At 39.2% G+C, this 17,240-nt stretch overlaps 1 protein-coding gene across 1 annotated transcript in view; it reads right to left on the bottom strand.

Moving 5' to 3' along the window:
* Rab3gap1 (RAB3 GTPase activating protein catalytic subunit 1) overlaps positions 1-17,240 on the bottom strand; it is a 66,431-nt gene that overhangs the window by 20,154 nt on the left and 29,037 nt on the right. The window contains exons 9-13 of the mRNA XM_031381055.1: positions 11,430-11,511; positions 8,806-8,874; positions 7,416-7,489; positions 2,621-2,713; positions 1,996-2,162 (exon numbers count right to left, since the gene is read on the bottom strand). Coding sequence (XP_031236915.1) covers positions 1,996-2,162; positions 2,621-2,713; positions 7,416-7,489; positions 8,806-8,874; positions 11,430-11,511 — 485 coding nt within the window. The remainder of the gene's footprint in view (positions 1-1,995; positions 2,163-2,620; positions 2,714-7,415; positions 7,490-8,805; positions 8,875-11,429; positions 11,512-17,240) is intronic.

The raw sequence follows: 17,240 nt of genomic DNA, 5'->3' as shown, positions 1-17,240 counted from the left end.
TATATATGTATAATGTATATATGTATACTTTATACTTTCAACACTTTTTTTTTAAGGTTACTGTTTTTTGAAGATAAGGTTTCACTACAAAACCCAGGCTAGACTTAAACTCATGATCTCCCTGTATTAGCCTTCCACGTGCTAGGCTTACACCACCTTACCAGGTTCTTAGGATATATATATTTTTTAAAGATTTATTTATTTTATTTTATATGACTACACTGTAGCTGTACAGATGGTCATGAGCCAGCTGCTGGGAATTGAACTCAAGACCTCTGCTCACTCCACTGCACTCGCTCCAGCATAATACACTATAGCTGTCTTCAGACACACCAGAAGAGGGCGTCAGATCTCATTATGGGTGGTTGTGAGCCACCATGTGGTTGCTGGGATCCCAACTCAGGATCTTTGGAAGAACAGTCAGTGCTCTTACCCACTGAGCCATCTCGCCAGCCCCTCTTAGGATACATTTTTAAGGATGTGTTCTCTACAGAGACTCATTTCCTTTTATTAGTATCGAGACAGTTTTCTGATGTTGCTAACCAATCTCTCTAGCTTCTTTCGAACATATTACAGAACATGCTCAGTATTTTAACCAATATTTAATAGACTTATAAAAACTGAAGCAACTAATAAGAACATGCCAGTAGCAGGTATATATTCACAAACACTCTCCAGTTCTCATCTTGCCATCCCATATCTATAATGTACCAGCTAGAGATCGAAGTCTTGATCAGAAAATGGCAAGACACTGGCCAGCAGCAGTCCAGATCCAGCACACCTTTTCTTTATTATTCAATTCTTGAAGGGTTTCTCTGAAGACTATAACTGCAGTTACAGTCATTTAATAAAGCCCTATTACATGCCAGGTAGTACCATATATGGCCCTTTAATTTTCTAACAATCTCAGCAGTGTTATCAGCTCCGTTTTTTTTTTTCCTGTTCTTTTTGAGACAAGAGCTCTTTATTATGCATTTCTAGCTGTCCTAGAACTCTCGATGTAGACCAGAACTCACAGAGATCTCCTTGTCTCTGCCTTCCAAGTGCTGGGATTAAAGGAATGTACCACAGGACTAGCAGCTTCATTTGTGAGATGAAAAACCTCCATTGGCTTGTTCAACATTGTGCAGGAAGTCAGTATTCACCCTTCTATGTGGCTCCCTGGCTACACCTATTCCAACTACACTCTACCTGGGACCCATCTTAACCCTCTTCTTTGTCCCCTCTAGTCCTACTTACACAGTTTTTTTTTCTTTTTTTGGTTTTTTGAGACAGGGTTTCTCTGTATAGCCTTGGCTGTCCTGGAACTTACTGTGTAGACCAGGCTGGCCTCGAACTCAGAAATCCACCTGCCTCTGCTGGGATTAAAGGTGTGTGCCACCATTGCCCAGCTCTTATACAGGTTTTTGTAGGCTATTATCATAGAGCCTACAAAAAAGTTCAATTCCCATCACAAACTGATCTGTTTCAAGTGGTGTTAAGACAAAAGTGCAATGCTACATCATGCAGGTTCAGCTACCAGCCCATCCTTACCCTGATCACTCTCAGGGAAGCATTCTATAAACACCAATGTTCAACATGCACTCAGGCATGGATCCCTAGCACTGCACAGCAAAACCTTACTCAGCATGTGGCATCCTCTTTAGGAAGCATCCTGACTTCCATTGTACATGTTACCACACACACACACACACACACACACACACACACACGCACACACACTTTCTGCTCTCCTCTCACTACCCACTTGTCCTGTTTCTAACTTGCGACCTAGGACTGTAACGCTACGCCTCTTCTCCCACTGCCCAGTCTATGAGTGTGGAGCTCTGATTGTACTTTATGCTGCTAACCCAGTGTCTCCCCACTGCCCAGTCTATGAGTGTGGAGCTCTGATTATACTTTATGCTGCTAACCCAGTGCTTGCCATAAGGAGGAATGGAATATATAATTAGCCTGTGCTTATGCAGATACAAAGAAAGTAAGGCAGCTGCTTACCAAGAGAATGGTATTGAGCACATCGTTGTTCAGTGGGGACTCTTCTCCTCTGTGCTTCCGTATTTTCTTCTTGGCAGTGTGTACCATATTTGAAACTGATAATTTATGAATTGGAACTGGTGCTGGTTCAGTCAGCTTTGACAAGGCATGAGTTATATCAGCAACTTCTATAAAGTAGAAATGAATGCAAATTATATCACCAAAAGTGGCAGGAAAAGTGGTCAGTAAGCTGATGGCATTTACATGTTTGGGTTTTTCTTTACACAAGTATTAAATGCTCTCAGAATTATAAAATTAAATTATAAAGTTCTCATGTGTTCAGCTTTACATGAAACATGAATGCCGGAGATATCACACAAGTTATTTTTCCTGTGGAGACCTCAAATATAAATATCTAAAACTCTGCTTTTCCAAATACCTTATTACTATTTGTTGTTGTTGGGAAGAAGAGATTAAACGCGTTTGTTGCTTCAGCTCTGGGCACAGCCTAAGAAGAAAGGCCAGCAAGTGCCGGCTATACTTGCTTCTCCAACTCAATTCAAAGGGATTAAAAAGTTGCCAGAATATATGCCACAGAGCAAAGGCAAAGTCTGGGAGAAAACGTAAAAGAGGAAAAGTAGGTTACCTCTCCCTTCTTCCTCAAATGTGGATCGTCCAAGAATTTCATCCGTTGATTCCTTTCGACGGCAAATTTTTAAAAATTCAGTAACAAAATCACCTACAAAAGAAAAAGTTATTAATTTTTGACATTTGAGCCTAAGAAGTCAGTCCAACAAAGGTACACATCTATTAACAAAAGCTGTAAGATAAGATATTGTTGGGAAGCCCTGCAGTGGTGATGCACACACGGGCTGGGGAATTCGAGGCCAGCCTCATCTACCGAGTGAGTTTCAGGATGGCCATGGTTACACAGAGAAACTCTATCTCCAAAATAAAAATAAAAAAAGCAAATACTTAAAAGATATAGTTGGGAAGCCAGGCAGTGGTTCTTTTAATCGAGGCAGAGGCAAAGGCAGAAGCAAGCAGAATTCTGAGTTTGAGGACAGCCTAGTTTACTTAGATTTTCTCTGAGGAAGATAAAAACTGACCCTATTTCAGAAGTTACCTCATTCTTTTTTTTACCACCTGGGGAGAGAGAAGAGTCTCTTCCCTGTAGTCTCTCTATCCCTTTGGTTTAGGATACATGCTTTCCCCTGAGCTCACTAGCCTATTCCCAGTCTCAAGAATGTTTTCTCTCAATAAGATGCTTCCATTCCTATTTCGAAAACAAAAAAATTCCTTCTAGAATGAATGAAAACAAAATACACATTCTAATATTAAGCTTTCTGCAGACTTCACTGTTACCAATATCCATTATCATTAAATCATAAAAGTAACAATATTATTATACATCATTTCTTTCCTGTTATCCTATAATAATTATGAAAAAATTAAAAACAAATATTAGGATGTAAAGATGTTCCTAGAGGATAAAGAAATCATGTAAAGCAAAGCTATTATATCTTTGGTTGCATATTATGATATAAAGATGAAAATTATTTCCTATGTTTTCAAAAGCTGCAGAGGTGCTTGGTGTTGACAGGATGGCTCAGTGGGGTGGATTTCTACGCCCCTCATGGTGGAACGAACCAATTCCCTCAAGTTGTCCTCTATCCCCATACAAGCTATGGTACATAAATGCCATAGCTCCCCAAATAAGTAAGTATAGTAAAAAAAATATTTTCAATAAAAAAAATTATATATAGGGGCTAGAAAGATGGCTCAGCAGGTAAGAGCACTGATTGCTCTTCCTAAGGTCCTGAGTTCAAATCCCAGCAACCACATGGTGGCTCACAACCATCTGTAATGAAATCTGATGCCCTCTTCTGGTGCGTCTGAAGACAGCTACAGCAAGTAAGCCAGAGGGAGACCTGGAGAGTTGGCTCAGCAGTTAAGAACACTGACTGTTCTTCTGGGGGTCCTGAGTTCAAATCCCAGCAACCACACAGTGGCTCACAAACATCTGTAATGAGATCAGATGCCCTCTCCTGATGTGTCTGAAAACCGTACTTACATATAATAAATAAATCTTTTAAAAAAAATTATATATAGCAGGCTGGCCATGACCTTGCAATCCCTCTGCCTTAGCTTCCCAAACACTGAGATTCCAGGAAGTTATACATGGGGCCAGGACTGTCTCTTCCACAAAGCTTTTCATTAGGAGGTTGGGGGAAGATTGCAGTCTTCCCTTGGTCAACTTCTTTCAACTGTAATCATGTATGGAGTGCACCCCTGTAATATCAGCACTTGGGAGCTAGAAGAGGAAAGATGGGGCATTCAGGGTCATCCTCAACTTACACAGTTACGCTGAAGACCACCAGGATTACACAAGATAGTGACTCCAAAAAGGGGGGGTATATTTGCACCAATAAATTTAACAAGTTTAACAAGAATTTTCAGAACCAAAATACAATAAAAAGTGTGCATTTAAATTTTAGAATTTACCAACATTTCTTTTCCAGAAATATAGCAAATTCTAGTAATTTTGTCATTAAAAACTATACAAAGAGGTGGAATGATCATGAAACAGTAACTTAAAATTAGAATGCTTCTCAAGTTCTTACAAAAGCCATCAGATCAAACGAAGAAAAATAAGGTATTAGAAGGCCATCTAGTAGGCAAATTTGCCAGTGTAATACATCAACTATTGTACAGCAAGACACTGCACTTTGTATGAAGAGGACATTGATTAAGTGTGACGTGCATACAGGCGGCTACTGTGCGTCATCGCCCTCACATCCTGTGAGGAGTGTACCAACGTGTCTGTTTCACTAACGAGGCTGCTGCTTCAGAGCTTAGGTGTGGGTTTGTTCAACACTCATTCCTGACAATGCTGTCTCTCTAAAGCCCCAGGCAGACTCACCAAAGGCAGAGCACTTTCTCCACTATCAGGTACCATACGGGCCAAGTGCCACCTGACATTTGATGAACAACACATAATGAATGATTAGGAGCTCAACAGAAAAGTATGAAACTCTGGAAGAACTGAAAAATATTATATTTAAAAACAGAACTAGAGCTGAAGAATGGCTCAACAGCTAAGAGCATTAACAGCTCTTCCAGAGGTTCAATTCCCAGCAACCACATCATGGCTCTCAACTATCTGTAATGAGATCTGATGCCCTTTTCTGGTATGTCTGAAGACCGCTGCAGTGTACTCATATAAATAATATAAATAAATCTTTAAAAAAACAGAACTAAAAAATACTAAGAAACATCACTATCATTAATAAGTACTATTTTTTTTAATTTATTTATTATTATAATTAAGTACACTGTAGCTGTCTTCAGATTTACCAGAAGAGGGCAGTCAGATCTCATTACGGGTGGTTGTGAGCCACCATGTGGTTGCTGGGATTTGAACTCAGGACCTTTGGAAGAGCAGTCAGTGCTCTTACCCGCTGAGCCATCTCTCCAGCCCAATAAGTAAGTACTATTTTAATAGTCATCAGCTGAACTTAATGTCAGCTGATGCAGAGTAAAGGTAGGCATGACTAAAGTAGGAGAAATGGAGACCATCTTCATATGTACTAAATGTAAGAAGGGAGATAAGGAAAAGGTATGGCTTTCAGAAAATCTGGAGAGATAAGCCTAAAGAAAGGAAAAAGTATAGATCTTTAATCTCAGCAACCAAAAGGCAGAGGCAGGGAGATCTCTGTGAGTTCCAGGCCAGCCAGGGCTACACAGGGAGATCCTATCTTAAAGTGGGAGTGGGGGTTGTAGAGGAGAAGAACAAGGTAAATAAGAGTAACAATTCCAGATATAGACTCTGAATGGCAATTACTACTTTTCAAGGTACTTTAAAGTTACATTGTATTTCACTTAATCTTCAAAAAACCTGCTAGGTGAACAAAAGTATATTTACATATCCCTCTCTCCATAAAATAGGTTTACAGATGTGATACAACTTGGCAGAGAAGGTGTAATGCCCAGCTTTTTTTTTAAAAAGATTTATTTTATGTATATGAGTACACTGTAGCTGCCTTCAAACACATCCAGGAAGCGGCATCGGACCCCATTACAGATGGTTGTGAGCCACCATGTGGTTGCTGAGAATTGAACTCAGGACCTCCGGAAGAGCAGTCAGAGCTCTAAACCACTGAGCCATCTCTCCAGACCCCAATGTCCAACTTTTTAAGCCGATTAACAATGGTTTCTAGACATAAAAAATATGCAAACAGTAAAAGGCTTCTGAATGTGGAATGCTCAAAAAGAACTCAAAATCAAACATGCAATAAATCCAAGATGTTTCTGGCAGTGCTGACACGTGCTGCATGGAACTCCACTACAGCCCTGCTTCTAACCTTCCAGGATGTACTCGACACTGCACATGCTGGGTCTCCACAAAGCACCAACTAATGCTGCCTCCCACACAGTCAGTTCAGACTACTGCAGGATACACATTACAGAGTTTTTATAAAGCTTTCTGCTTTTGTATAAACAGAATGATATAATTACATAATTACATAAGAAAAGACAACATTTTCGTATCATTCTTCCTCAGCATGTAAGGATAAAATAAGTATATCCTTAGAATGTTTACTTTTAAAAGCTGCTGAGTTGATAACTTGAGTATCTTATTAGAGCTGAACTTCAATGGCTTCTGAGATGACACTACATATATCCTGCCATTTTATATAGTGTATTTGTGCAAAGCAGCATATTCAGAAATGACAATTACAGAACTAAGACATCAACTCTGAAAAACATTGAAAATGCTAAGATTTAATTTTTTATGTGAAATTGAACATATCCATCTCATTAGTATACAAATTTGTCTCAGCTATAATAAAAGCATGCATATACACACACCAAAGAATCATCCTAGAGTAAATTTCTCAGTACATGTTTGATCGGCATACCTATTTTATATATACCTTGTGTCCTGTAAAATGTCTCAGTAAAAAAGGATCACAAGTAGAAAAGTTGAAGCAGCCCTGCTCTAGTGCACAATCAATGCTCTTGGACCATCAGATCACAGGCCAAGAGGAATCTCAAAAGACAAGGAAGGGGAACAGGCTGGGCTGGTTTTCTGTCAACTTGACACAAGCTATAGATACCAGACAGGAAGGAGCCTCGGCTGAGGAACCCTGACTAAGACAAAGGGTTCAACTAAAGATGCAGACTGTGCTGGGAAAAGGCGACATAGTAACATGGGAAAAGCAAAACAAGATATGAGAATATCTTGAGAATGCTGAAGTACAGATTCATTAGAGGAAAGAAAACCCGCTGTTGCTGTTAATAAAAGATTCACTACATTTGGTAAATACTTTTCTATAACTGAGGAGGTCATAGAAATGTAAAACAATATTTTGAATAGGTGAAATATATTCAGCATTCCAATTTGGAAATTTTCAGAAAAGGAATAGAGTGTACTTTACCTAGCAAACACTGGGGATTATCAGCTTTTCGAACTCTAACCGACCAATGGGGAGCTTGAACAGGGTCCAAATCACTAGAATAGAGTAAGACAGTAATTATGACTAATAAACATGTCTACAGTGCAGTGGGATGAAAGCTAGTGCAGTGGCACACATCTGTAATTAATGGACTACCAAGATCAAAACAAAATTTAGAATTATAAAAATCATGACATGTGCACTAAAAACCAAATGAGATAAATATATTTTTAAAGAATACAATAAAAATAAGAAACAAGTATGAACAATTATCTTTTTTTAGATAGTTTATTTTTGCCAGCCCTAGTATCACTATTAATGAAAACAGGGACTACAAACCTTGGACAAAACCAAAAGCATTCTGCTTCCTAAAGAATACTATAGAGGATCTATTCAATGAGGTATTATACATAATATATTTTTTTAAATTTATGACCAGCAAGATGGCAGGCAAAGGCACTTGCCACCAGACCTGACCCCCTGATGTCAATCTCCAGGAAGGACCCACGAGGTAGGAGGAGACAGCCTACAGTTATGCTGTGATTCCCACACTTGTACCATGATATGCAAACACCACAAAAGGCATAAGATACTAAAAGAACAAAGCAAATTGATATATAAATGTAAACTTAAAAACATCTACACTAAGGTCTACCAGGGTTTTTAAACTATGTCTTTATTTCCTTCTTTGCACCTACATACCCTGCAGAGCACGTGCTCTACCTGAACTACACCAGGGGCCGCACCTACATACCCTAAGTGAGGACATGCATGCTGTTACTTTGCCATCAACAAATACAGTGAGTTTCCGTTAACCGTGAGAAGACAAAGTGTCTGTTTCTCACTGTTCCACACCCAGAATAAGAAGGATCTCACGCTTTTTTCTTTCACTATACTCCAAGCTTACAGACAGGTGTGAGCTGCCATGGAGGTACTGAGAATTGAAGGCAGGTTCTCTGGAAGAGCAGCTACTGCTCTTAACCACTGAGCCATCTCTCCAGCTCCCTTGCTACTTCTTAAAAGCATTTCATGAAATAATATTGGGTGTGGGGGCGGGGTGTCAAGCTTAGGGTCTTGCACACACTGGGCAAGTACTCTACCAGTGAGCTATATTCCCAGCCCTACAATGATTCTTAGAAGCTAAGAAGAGTTCCAAAGAATTACACAGTAAATGGTAGCGAGACCACTATGCTGCAAACATAAGATTTAAATAGTTTACTGCCCTGAATTAAGGATCACCTTTCCAAAGTGGCATCTTAAAAACTCATCGCGAATACACACAAACAAGTCTAAAAAGTGTTTCAAGAAGTAAAACTTTTGTACTACGCACTTGTTGGTTAATTTATTGGAATGAAGTTCTTAACATACTTACGAATAAACATCATTATCTACAATGATCCCTTCTGTCAAATGAGGCCACGTTGTTGCTAAATGGAGTTCACTAAAATTAAAAAAAGAAAAATTAAACCTGTGAAATGTACTCAAAAGGTTTAATTCTGTACATATGTCCTTGGACCCAGTAATTCTATTTCTAGAAATGTATCCTGAGAAAGCAGTGCATGTAAAGTGGTGTCTGTAATGGTTGCTGGGGAGGGGCACTTTCTTCACTGGCACAGCCCCTGGTGAGTTGAGTTGCTCATACTCTTGTAATTAATCCTTCACCTACATCCACATCTACATTCCTTTAAGCAACTCAGAGTCACCAAAAGAAAAGACAAAGCCGGGCAGTGGTGGCACACACCTTTAATCGCAGCGCTTGGGAGGCAGAGGCAGGTAGATTTCTAAATTCAAGGTCAGCCTGGTCTACAGAGTGAGTTCCAGGACAGCCAGAGTCGTACAGAGAAACTTTGTCTTGAAAAAAACAAAAAAACAAACAAACAAAAGACAAGAAAAAAGTAATGAAGGGGGTACTATGGAGGTATGAATGAAAATGGCCCCCATGGGCTCACAAGGAATGACATTCCTGTGGCCCTGTTGGAAGAAGTATGTGGTGGGCTTTGAGGATTCAGATGTTCAAGCCAGGCCCAGTGTCACTCTCTCTCCCTGCTGCCTGATGATTCAGATGTAGAACTCTCAGTTTATCTCTTCAGCACCATGTCTGCCTGCACACTGCCATGTTTCCCACTCTGCTGATAATAGCTAAACCTCCAAACTATAAGCCAGCTCCAATTAAATGTTTTTCTTTATAAGAGTTGTCATGGTCATGGTTTCTCTTTACAGCAATAAAACCCCAAGTTACTAACTAGGAAAAAAGGAGATCATCATACATAAATCTATAAAACTCATTATGTATAATTAATATATGCTGATAAAAAACTTTAAAAAGAACATTTAGGGCTGGCAAGATGGCTCAGTGGGTAAGAGCACTGACTGCTCTTCCGAAGGTCTGGAGTTCAAATCTCAGCAACCACATGGTAGCTCACAACCACCCATAATGAGATCTGAAGCCCTCCTTTGGTGTGTCTGAAGATAGCAACAGTGTACTTGCATATAATAATAAATAAATCTTTTAAAAAAAAAAGAACATTTAAAAAGTAGTGCTGTGTATAATAAACTAAAAGCAACTAGTTTAAGGAAATCATACCAATATGAAAGTGTCTTGTAGATATAAAATGTTAAATATATAGTAAACAGAAAATGTAAGTAAAATGTCCATTAACTGAATAGATAAACAGAATATGATCTATCGTAAGTACAAAGCATATCCATATAATGGCATATTAGAAAGGATTTCTTTTTAAAACAACTGTTTATGCTGTAACATAGTTGAGTTTCAGTTACCCTGCCTCCATCTCTACACCCAGGCCTACCTCCATACCAGGCCTCAAAGCAGCTTGTTTACTAGTAGACATGGCAGGCTAAGTGGCTTTTTTTCCTTCCCTACTCTTCCTTCTACCATCTCAACACCCACAGATCAAGCTATAAACCCAAGGCCCTAGAGCCTGTGTGAGCCACTCTGGCCTGGTTAATTGCTCCTTCATTCTCCCATCCCATCCTTCCCTTCATACACTTAGGCCTAGCCCCAGAATCATGGTTCAGGAGCCATCTTTGCCTGGTCCAATTAAACAGCTTATGCACCAGCTCTACCCATCTAACTCCAGTCACACAGCTCAGGCACTGACCCAGTCTAAAGCAGGCCAGATCCTCACACCAGATACACAACCAAAGAAAGAAGTCTCCATGCCCAGGTAACATCACAAAAATAAAAACAAAATGAATGGCCAAGGCAACATGTTCCCCATGAAACCATAGTCCAACAGAAATGGTTCCTAATGAGAATTACCTAGATAAACCCAGGACCCAATTTAAAAGAATGATCATGAATTTTATCACAGAATTCAAGGAGTTTCAAAGACATGAACAATCACACACAAATAATATAAATTTTAAAGGAACAGCTTCTCTCCAAGGTATTTAAAATGTTTTAGATTTATACTGTGATAATGTCTGCATAAACCTATAATAAAAACCACCAAACTATTCACTTTGAAGTGCTGAACTGTAGATGAATTTTCTCAACTTTGAAACAAAATCCTGTTATAGTGATGAGCTGGAAAAATTTGTCAAACAAAAGCTAAAGAGCAAATACTTTGGCTTTGGGAGCCATACACAACCTGTTACCTTCTCACGTGTTGTTTTTATATATACTTTAAAAATATATAAACTATTATGAGCCACACAGAAACAAACACTGGCCAGATCTGGCCCACAGGCCACAGAGAGCCAAACTCTTTGTGCTGGGATTGAACCCAGGGCTATGCATGCTATGCTATGCAGCCACTCCACCACTAAGCTACAACCCCAGCCCCACAGCCTGTCAAACCTTAAGAAAAGTATTAATTTGGGAAGTTCTCCTGTGATGTTATAAACTAATGAGAGCAAGTACAGTTATTTCCAACATTACTTCAACACCATGCAGTGTCATAAAACAAACTTCAATATAAACTTTAAGAGCAAAATAATCCTGTACTGTAAGTGACAGGCTGAAATTCTCACCTGATAGGATCTTCACAAGCACCAAACGGCAACTTGCCGAACTCCAGGCCTCCAACTTCTCCTCCCACAAGGGCATCTATATCTAAGTAAGGGAAAAATGTATTCCTTTATTTGGCAGAAAGTACATAAAGCACTACAGTGAATTCCACGCTAGCTAGAAGCGTCCAGTGAGACCTTGCCTAGTTCAGTTAAACCTTTCAAAGGCGACAGCTCTGAGGTCCCTGTGACGGTGCAGACAGCAAGGTAAGCACATGCAAGGCAAGGCTTCTAAGAATGTGACTGACAGTACAGAGCCTCACTTCTGATTATCCACTGTTTCAAGTCGAGCCATCCAGTCTAAAGTTTACTCTCGTGAAATAGTTCTCAGCTACTACTCAAGAGAGACATAGTCCTGTACTTTTCTCCTTTTTCTAAGAGTATGATTAATAAAATCTAAAAGGAGCCGGGCAGTAGTGGTGCACGCCTTTAATTCCAGCACTTGGGAGGCAGAGGCAGGCGGATTTCTGAGTTCAAGGCCAGCCTGATCTACAGAGTGAGTTCCAGGACAGCCAGAGCTATACAGAGAAACCCTGTCTTGAAAAACCAAAATAAATAAATAAATAAATAAATAAATAAATAAATAAAACAAAACAAACCTATGTCCCTAAAAGGGACGATTATCCAAGTACTAAGAAATTTACTCACCAACTCACACTCATCAGTTTTGTTGTTAAAAATTTCTGGTTAACAAATTACCAAATTTGCCATTATTAGTAAAATTCTCTGTGGGCTGTATATGAAATATTGAAATTCAAGAAAGAACCTATTTTCCAATATGAATGGTCTCTCCGTGGGAGGAAATGAGAAAAAGTATCACTGAAACCTTAGTTCCACCCTTCTTGAGAAACTAACACTTCTAGGACATTAAAAAGATTTCTCTCTCTGAAATAGTATATATGGAGGTATTTAATTGTTAATATTATACTAGAAGTTAATAAATTTAAGTCTATTGTTGAATCACAAATACCACCCAGATTTGTTTAAATCAACACTTGACAACCTATGCCCTAAGTTACTAAAAATAGTCATTAAATATAGCTAAATTACTCAATAATTCTTCAATCAATTCATTCCATTTTACAACTTAGAGAATGCTTACAAAAATAAAGATCATATGATTAGTTTTATACTGCAAAATACATACCTTTAAGAGCTTCAAACTTTACATGCATTCTCATAAACTGATACATTAAAAATAATCAGCAAAAGGATAGTGCAAGAGGTTTTTTTTTTAATTAATTTATGAATACTGACACACTGGAAGAGGGGATCAAATCCCATTACAGATGGTTGTGAGCCACCATGTGGTTGCTCGGAATCGAACTCAGGACCTCTAGAAGAGCAGTCAGTGCTCTTACCTGCTGAGCCATCTCTCCAGCCCCAATACAAAAGTTTTAATTAAAATTTGGTGAGTAACCCTCTAGGTGAGGAGAACCAGGAAACTGGAGTTTGACTGATATATGAAGGCAGACTTGATCAACTGGGTAACCATGTAACATCAGCCTTCCTGAGTCTTACATTTTCTGAGAAATCCAACACCGTTCATATATCACAAAAATTAAAGAGAATTAAGTGGGGCTGATGAGGTGGCTCAGTGGTTAATAGCACTTACTGCTCTTCCAAAAGTCCAAGTTTATCCCAGCATCCACATGGCAGCTCACAACTGGCTGATTCTGTCTTCTGGTGTGCAGATATAAATTTCCATACATATAAAATACATAAATAAATATATCTTTTAAAAGAATATACAGAAGATATGAAGCACAAAGTGTAGTGTCTGGCTCATAATTCCTGCTGCCCCCTCCCTCTTCTAAGAGAAAATGCTGAGTTTATACAGACCCCAGCCTACTAAGGAATGTTATTATTTTTATCCACATTTTTAAAAATCTGGCAACAGAACATCATCAAACACTTTATTAGCAACCAGAATTACAATGTAAGAGTCTGGCCTTTGGACTTTTTCAGATCATTGGTGACCTCAACACCTAGGAACTGGGCAATTAGTATTAAATCCAAGGCTTCACATATGCTAAGTATATACTCTGTCACTGCGATACACACCAAGGTTCTATCTTGGCAAAGGTTTAAAACCAACAGAATAGCCTTGGGGAAGAAGGAGAATGGAAATTGTCAGTAGCAGATTAAAAACCATGCGGTGGTGCTGCCGTGCGGAAACCAAAGGCTTTTCTCTTACCTCCCCTTGCTCTTTTACTGTACATTCGGGTTCTAAGTTGCTCAACAGTATAAAAACAGCAGACTACCAAAAACACATAACTACCAAAAGCTGGCTATGTACAATAATAATTCCAGTATTATCTCTAACCCAGCAATTATTCTCAATGTTATAGCCAAAGAGCTGAAACAAAATAAGGCATGAAAATTATTATTTTGGTTTTCTTTGGAAGCAGTACATTAAAAAATGTTTCTAAGCTAGATGTTTATTGATACATGGGCGTGGTAGTTTTTAGCTAAACTTTAGCATTTGGAAGGCAGCAGGAGGACTGCCCTAAGTTCAATGCCAGTGTGGGCTACAAAGTCAGTACCTAGCCAGCCAGAAATTCACAGTAAAATCCTATCTCGGGAGGTGGGGTTGGGGGGAAGAATCTTCTAGTTATTTACAAGTTTATATTTCATTTCTTATTAAACATATTTGAAATATAAATACACTTATAAATCTGGCCTACAGAAGACTGTCTTTTAAAATGGAGTAGAGATGAGATGATAGACAGCTCAGTGAGCAGTATGCTATGGTGCACACATAAGGACATTAGTTTAGATTCCCCAACACAGACGTAAAAGCTGGGCACAATGGCAAACACTTGTAACCCCAACTAGAATGTGAAGACAGGCAAATCCTGAGGGCTTGTTGTCTAGCCAGTCTAGTCAAAGTCCTAAGTTCCAGGTTCAGTGAGAGACCCTGTCTGAAAAAGCAGACAAAATGAAGACGGGCTGCCTGAGGAATGAGCGTATGGTGTGGACCAACAGTGAGGTCCACTGCAGGGTCCAGACCCACGACACCCATGCAGGATACACTACAACTGGAAGAAGGAATCTGAAGCTGACTGCAGATCCAAGTTTGAGAGCTGTGGGTCAAGCACAGGTACCAAGTCCAACAATCACCTGGAAGAAGCTTGGTACAATGCCCAGTACCAGTAGACCATCTGCATGAACAAGCCCTGCACCTACAAGACCAAAGCCAAGACAATGAAAGAGAAGGAATGAGGCCAGGCCAGGATGCCAGACAGCCTCTGGCCTTACATAGGGCCCTAGAGGGAGCCCCCAATACCCTGAGTAACGTAAAAGCCATCAATGCCTTCTGTCTTCTTATCAACTTTAGCAAATATGCTCTGCCTCAGCCCACATAGACCACAGCAAGTGCCCAAAGTTGACAGGAAACAGGATTCTGGAGAGTTTGAGCCTTCTCACAGAGGGAATTAATTATCAGCACCCCCTTTTGTTCTCTCCCATTCTGGTATTTGTTACTAAGAAATTAGTAAAGTGTACCTCCCCTCATGAATGGATGAATGAATGAATGAATGATGAATGGGGAATGATAGAGGAAGGCATCTGAACCTCTATGCACACTATTCATATGGCGCACACACACACACACACAAATAAATATAAAAAAATAAAATTCAAAATAAATTATCCTATCCAACTATGCTAGGAATCTAAGTCAGTGTACCACAAAAATGCTTGTTACATTCACAACAGCTCACATATGGAACCATCCTTGATGTCCACTAATAGATGAATAGGTAAAGAAAATGTGATTCATATATACACAATGGAGCTTGCTTATGTCATAATAAAAACTTATGTCATTTCTAGGAAAGTGGGTCATCTTGTTAAACAAAATCAGACTGACCTGAAAAAAACAAATACTGGATGTTTTCTCTATATTTAGGGGTGTACACATGTATGTGTGTATGCTTATCTGTGTGGATATATACACACAAGTGCATATGTATGCATATATGCAGAATGTATGTATACTTGCAGGGATGAAGAGCCTAAGGGGGGAGCAAATGGAGACAGTAATGGGGAGATGAGACAAATACTTTCTCCCATATGCAGCATATGTATGCATATATTTGATGACTTAAATGAGCATTTCTTTATGAAACACCACTTTGTACAATGCATATATGATAGTAAGGATTTTTAAAAAGAGAGTCAGGCATGATGGCACATTCCTTTCATCACACCACTCCAGAGGCTGAGGCAGGACAATCTGGTTTACATAGTGAGATCCAGGATAGCCAGGATGACAAAACCAAACCAAAACAAAAATATTTAAATATTAAGCAATAATATTTAAATATTTAAATAATAAAGGAAGTCCAGACATTATTTCAGAAACAAAATGGATTACAAAAAGAATACTGTGGGGCTGGCAAAAAAGTTTAGCAAGTAAAGATGCCTGCCACTAGGCTTGACACCCAAAGTTCCACCCCCAGAATCCACATGGTAGAAAAGAACTAGCTCTCACAAGCTGTCCCTTGATTTCCTCTGATGTCACACACCATGGCACATACATATACACACATTAAATAAATGGTTATTAAAAGTACTACAAACAATTATATCCAACAAAGCAAGCAGGAAAAAACAAAACAAAAACCTCGATTAAAAAAAAAAAAAAACTCGATTAAGTTCTATGTCTCCCAGGCTGAGCTTTTCTAGCACTTAGGAGATGCCTCGTTCATATCTGAGTCCTTGGCAACGCCTGGGCTACTACTGACTAATGATTAATGACTCTTGAATTGATGACTTACCAATGACCAAGATGGAAACTAATGACATTTTACTAAGTCCATATTAAATATTCTACAATCTTCTTCCATAAGACCATATGCAAATTTATTTTTCTTCCTTTCCCTATATTCTAAGCCTTCCTAATGCTACGACCATACAGTTCCCCATGTTGTAGTGAACCCCAACCATAAGATTATTTTCATTGTTAAACTCATAACTGTAATTTTGCTACTGTTATGAATCCTAATGTAAACATCTGTGTTTTATGATGGTCTTAGGTGAGCCCTCAAAGGGGGCCCGGCCCACAGGTTCAGAACTGCTGCTCTGCGGTTTCGACATTACTGTTTTCAGCTTATGAGGATGGCTTCTGTGACATTCTAAATGTGGGTATTTTAACCATTCACTATATGGTAATGCACACAATGTTCTATCACGGGGGTTGCTTTGTAAATCATATCAGCTTTCACAGATTGTCAAATATGAAACAGCACTGTCTCCAAAAGATGTGAGAGCTTTTCTTCAGGAATAAAATTACACAGACAACAAAACCAGAAATTACATTTAAAAGAGTACAGATATTTCTAGTATGAAACACCATTAGAGGGGCTGGTGAGATGGCTCAGTGGGTAAGAGCACTGACTGCTCTTCTGAAGGTCCTGAGTTCGGATCCCAGCAACCACATGGTGGCTCACAACCATTTGTAATGAGATCTGATGCCCTCTTCTGGTGCTTCTGAAGACAGCTACAGTGAATTACGGTGGAGCAAGCGGGGCTGGAACAAGTGGGGCCAAAGTAAGTGGGGCCGAAGCGAGCGGGCCAGTGCGAGAGGGGCCAGCAGAGGTCTTGAGTTCAATTCCCAGCAGCCACATACACATGATGGCTCACGAGCATCTGTACAGCTACAGTGTACTCATACAGATAAAATAAATAAAAATAAATCTTTTAAAAAAAAAAGAAACACCATTAGATCATTTTAATTTCTTTCTTTCTTTCTTTCTTTCTTTTTTTTTT

The sequence above is a fragment of the Mastomys coucha genome, unplaced genomic scaffold (genome assembly GCF_008632895.1).
Source record: "Mastomys coucha isolate ucsf_1 unplaced genomic scaffold, UCSF_Mcou_1 pScaffold1, whole genome shotgun sequence".
NCBI classification, from domain to species: domain Eukaryota; kingdom Metazoa; phylum Chordata; class Mammalia; order Rodentia; family Muridae; genus Mastomys; species Mastomys coucha.
This window is presented reverse-complemented; position numbering and strand designations above follow the sequence as displayed.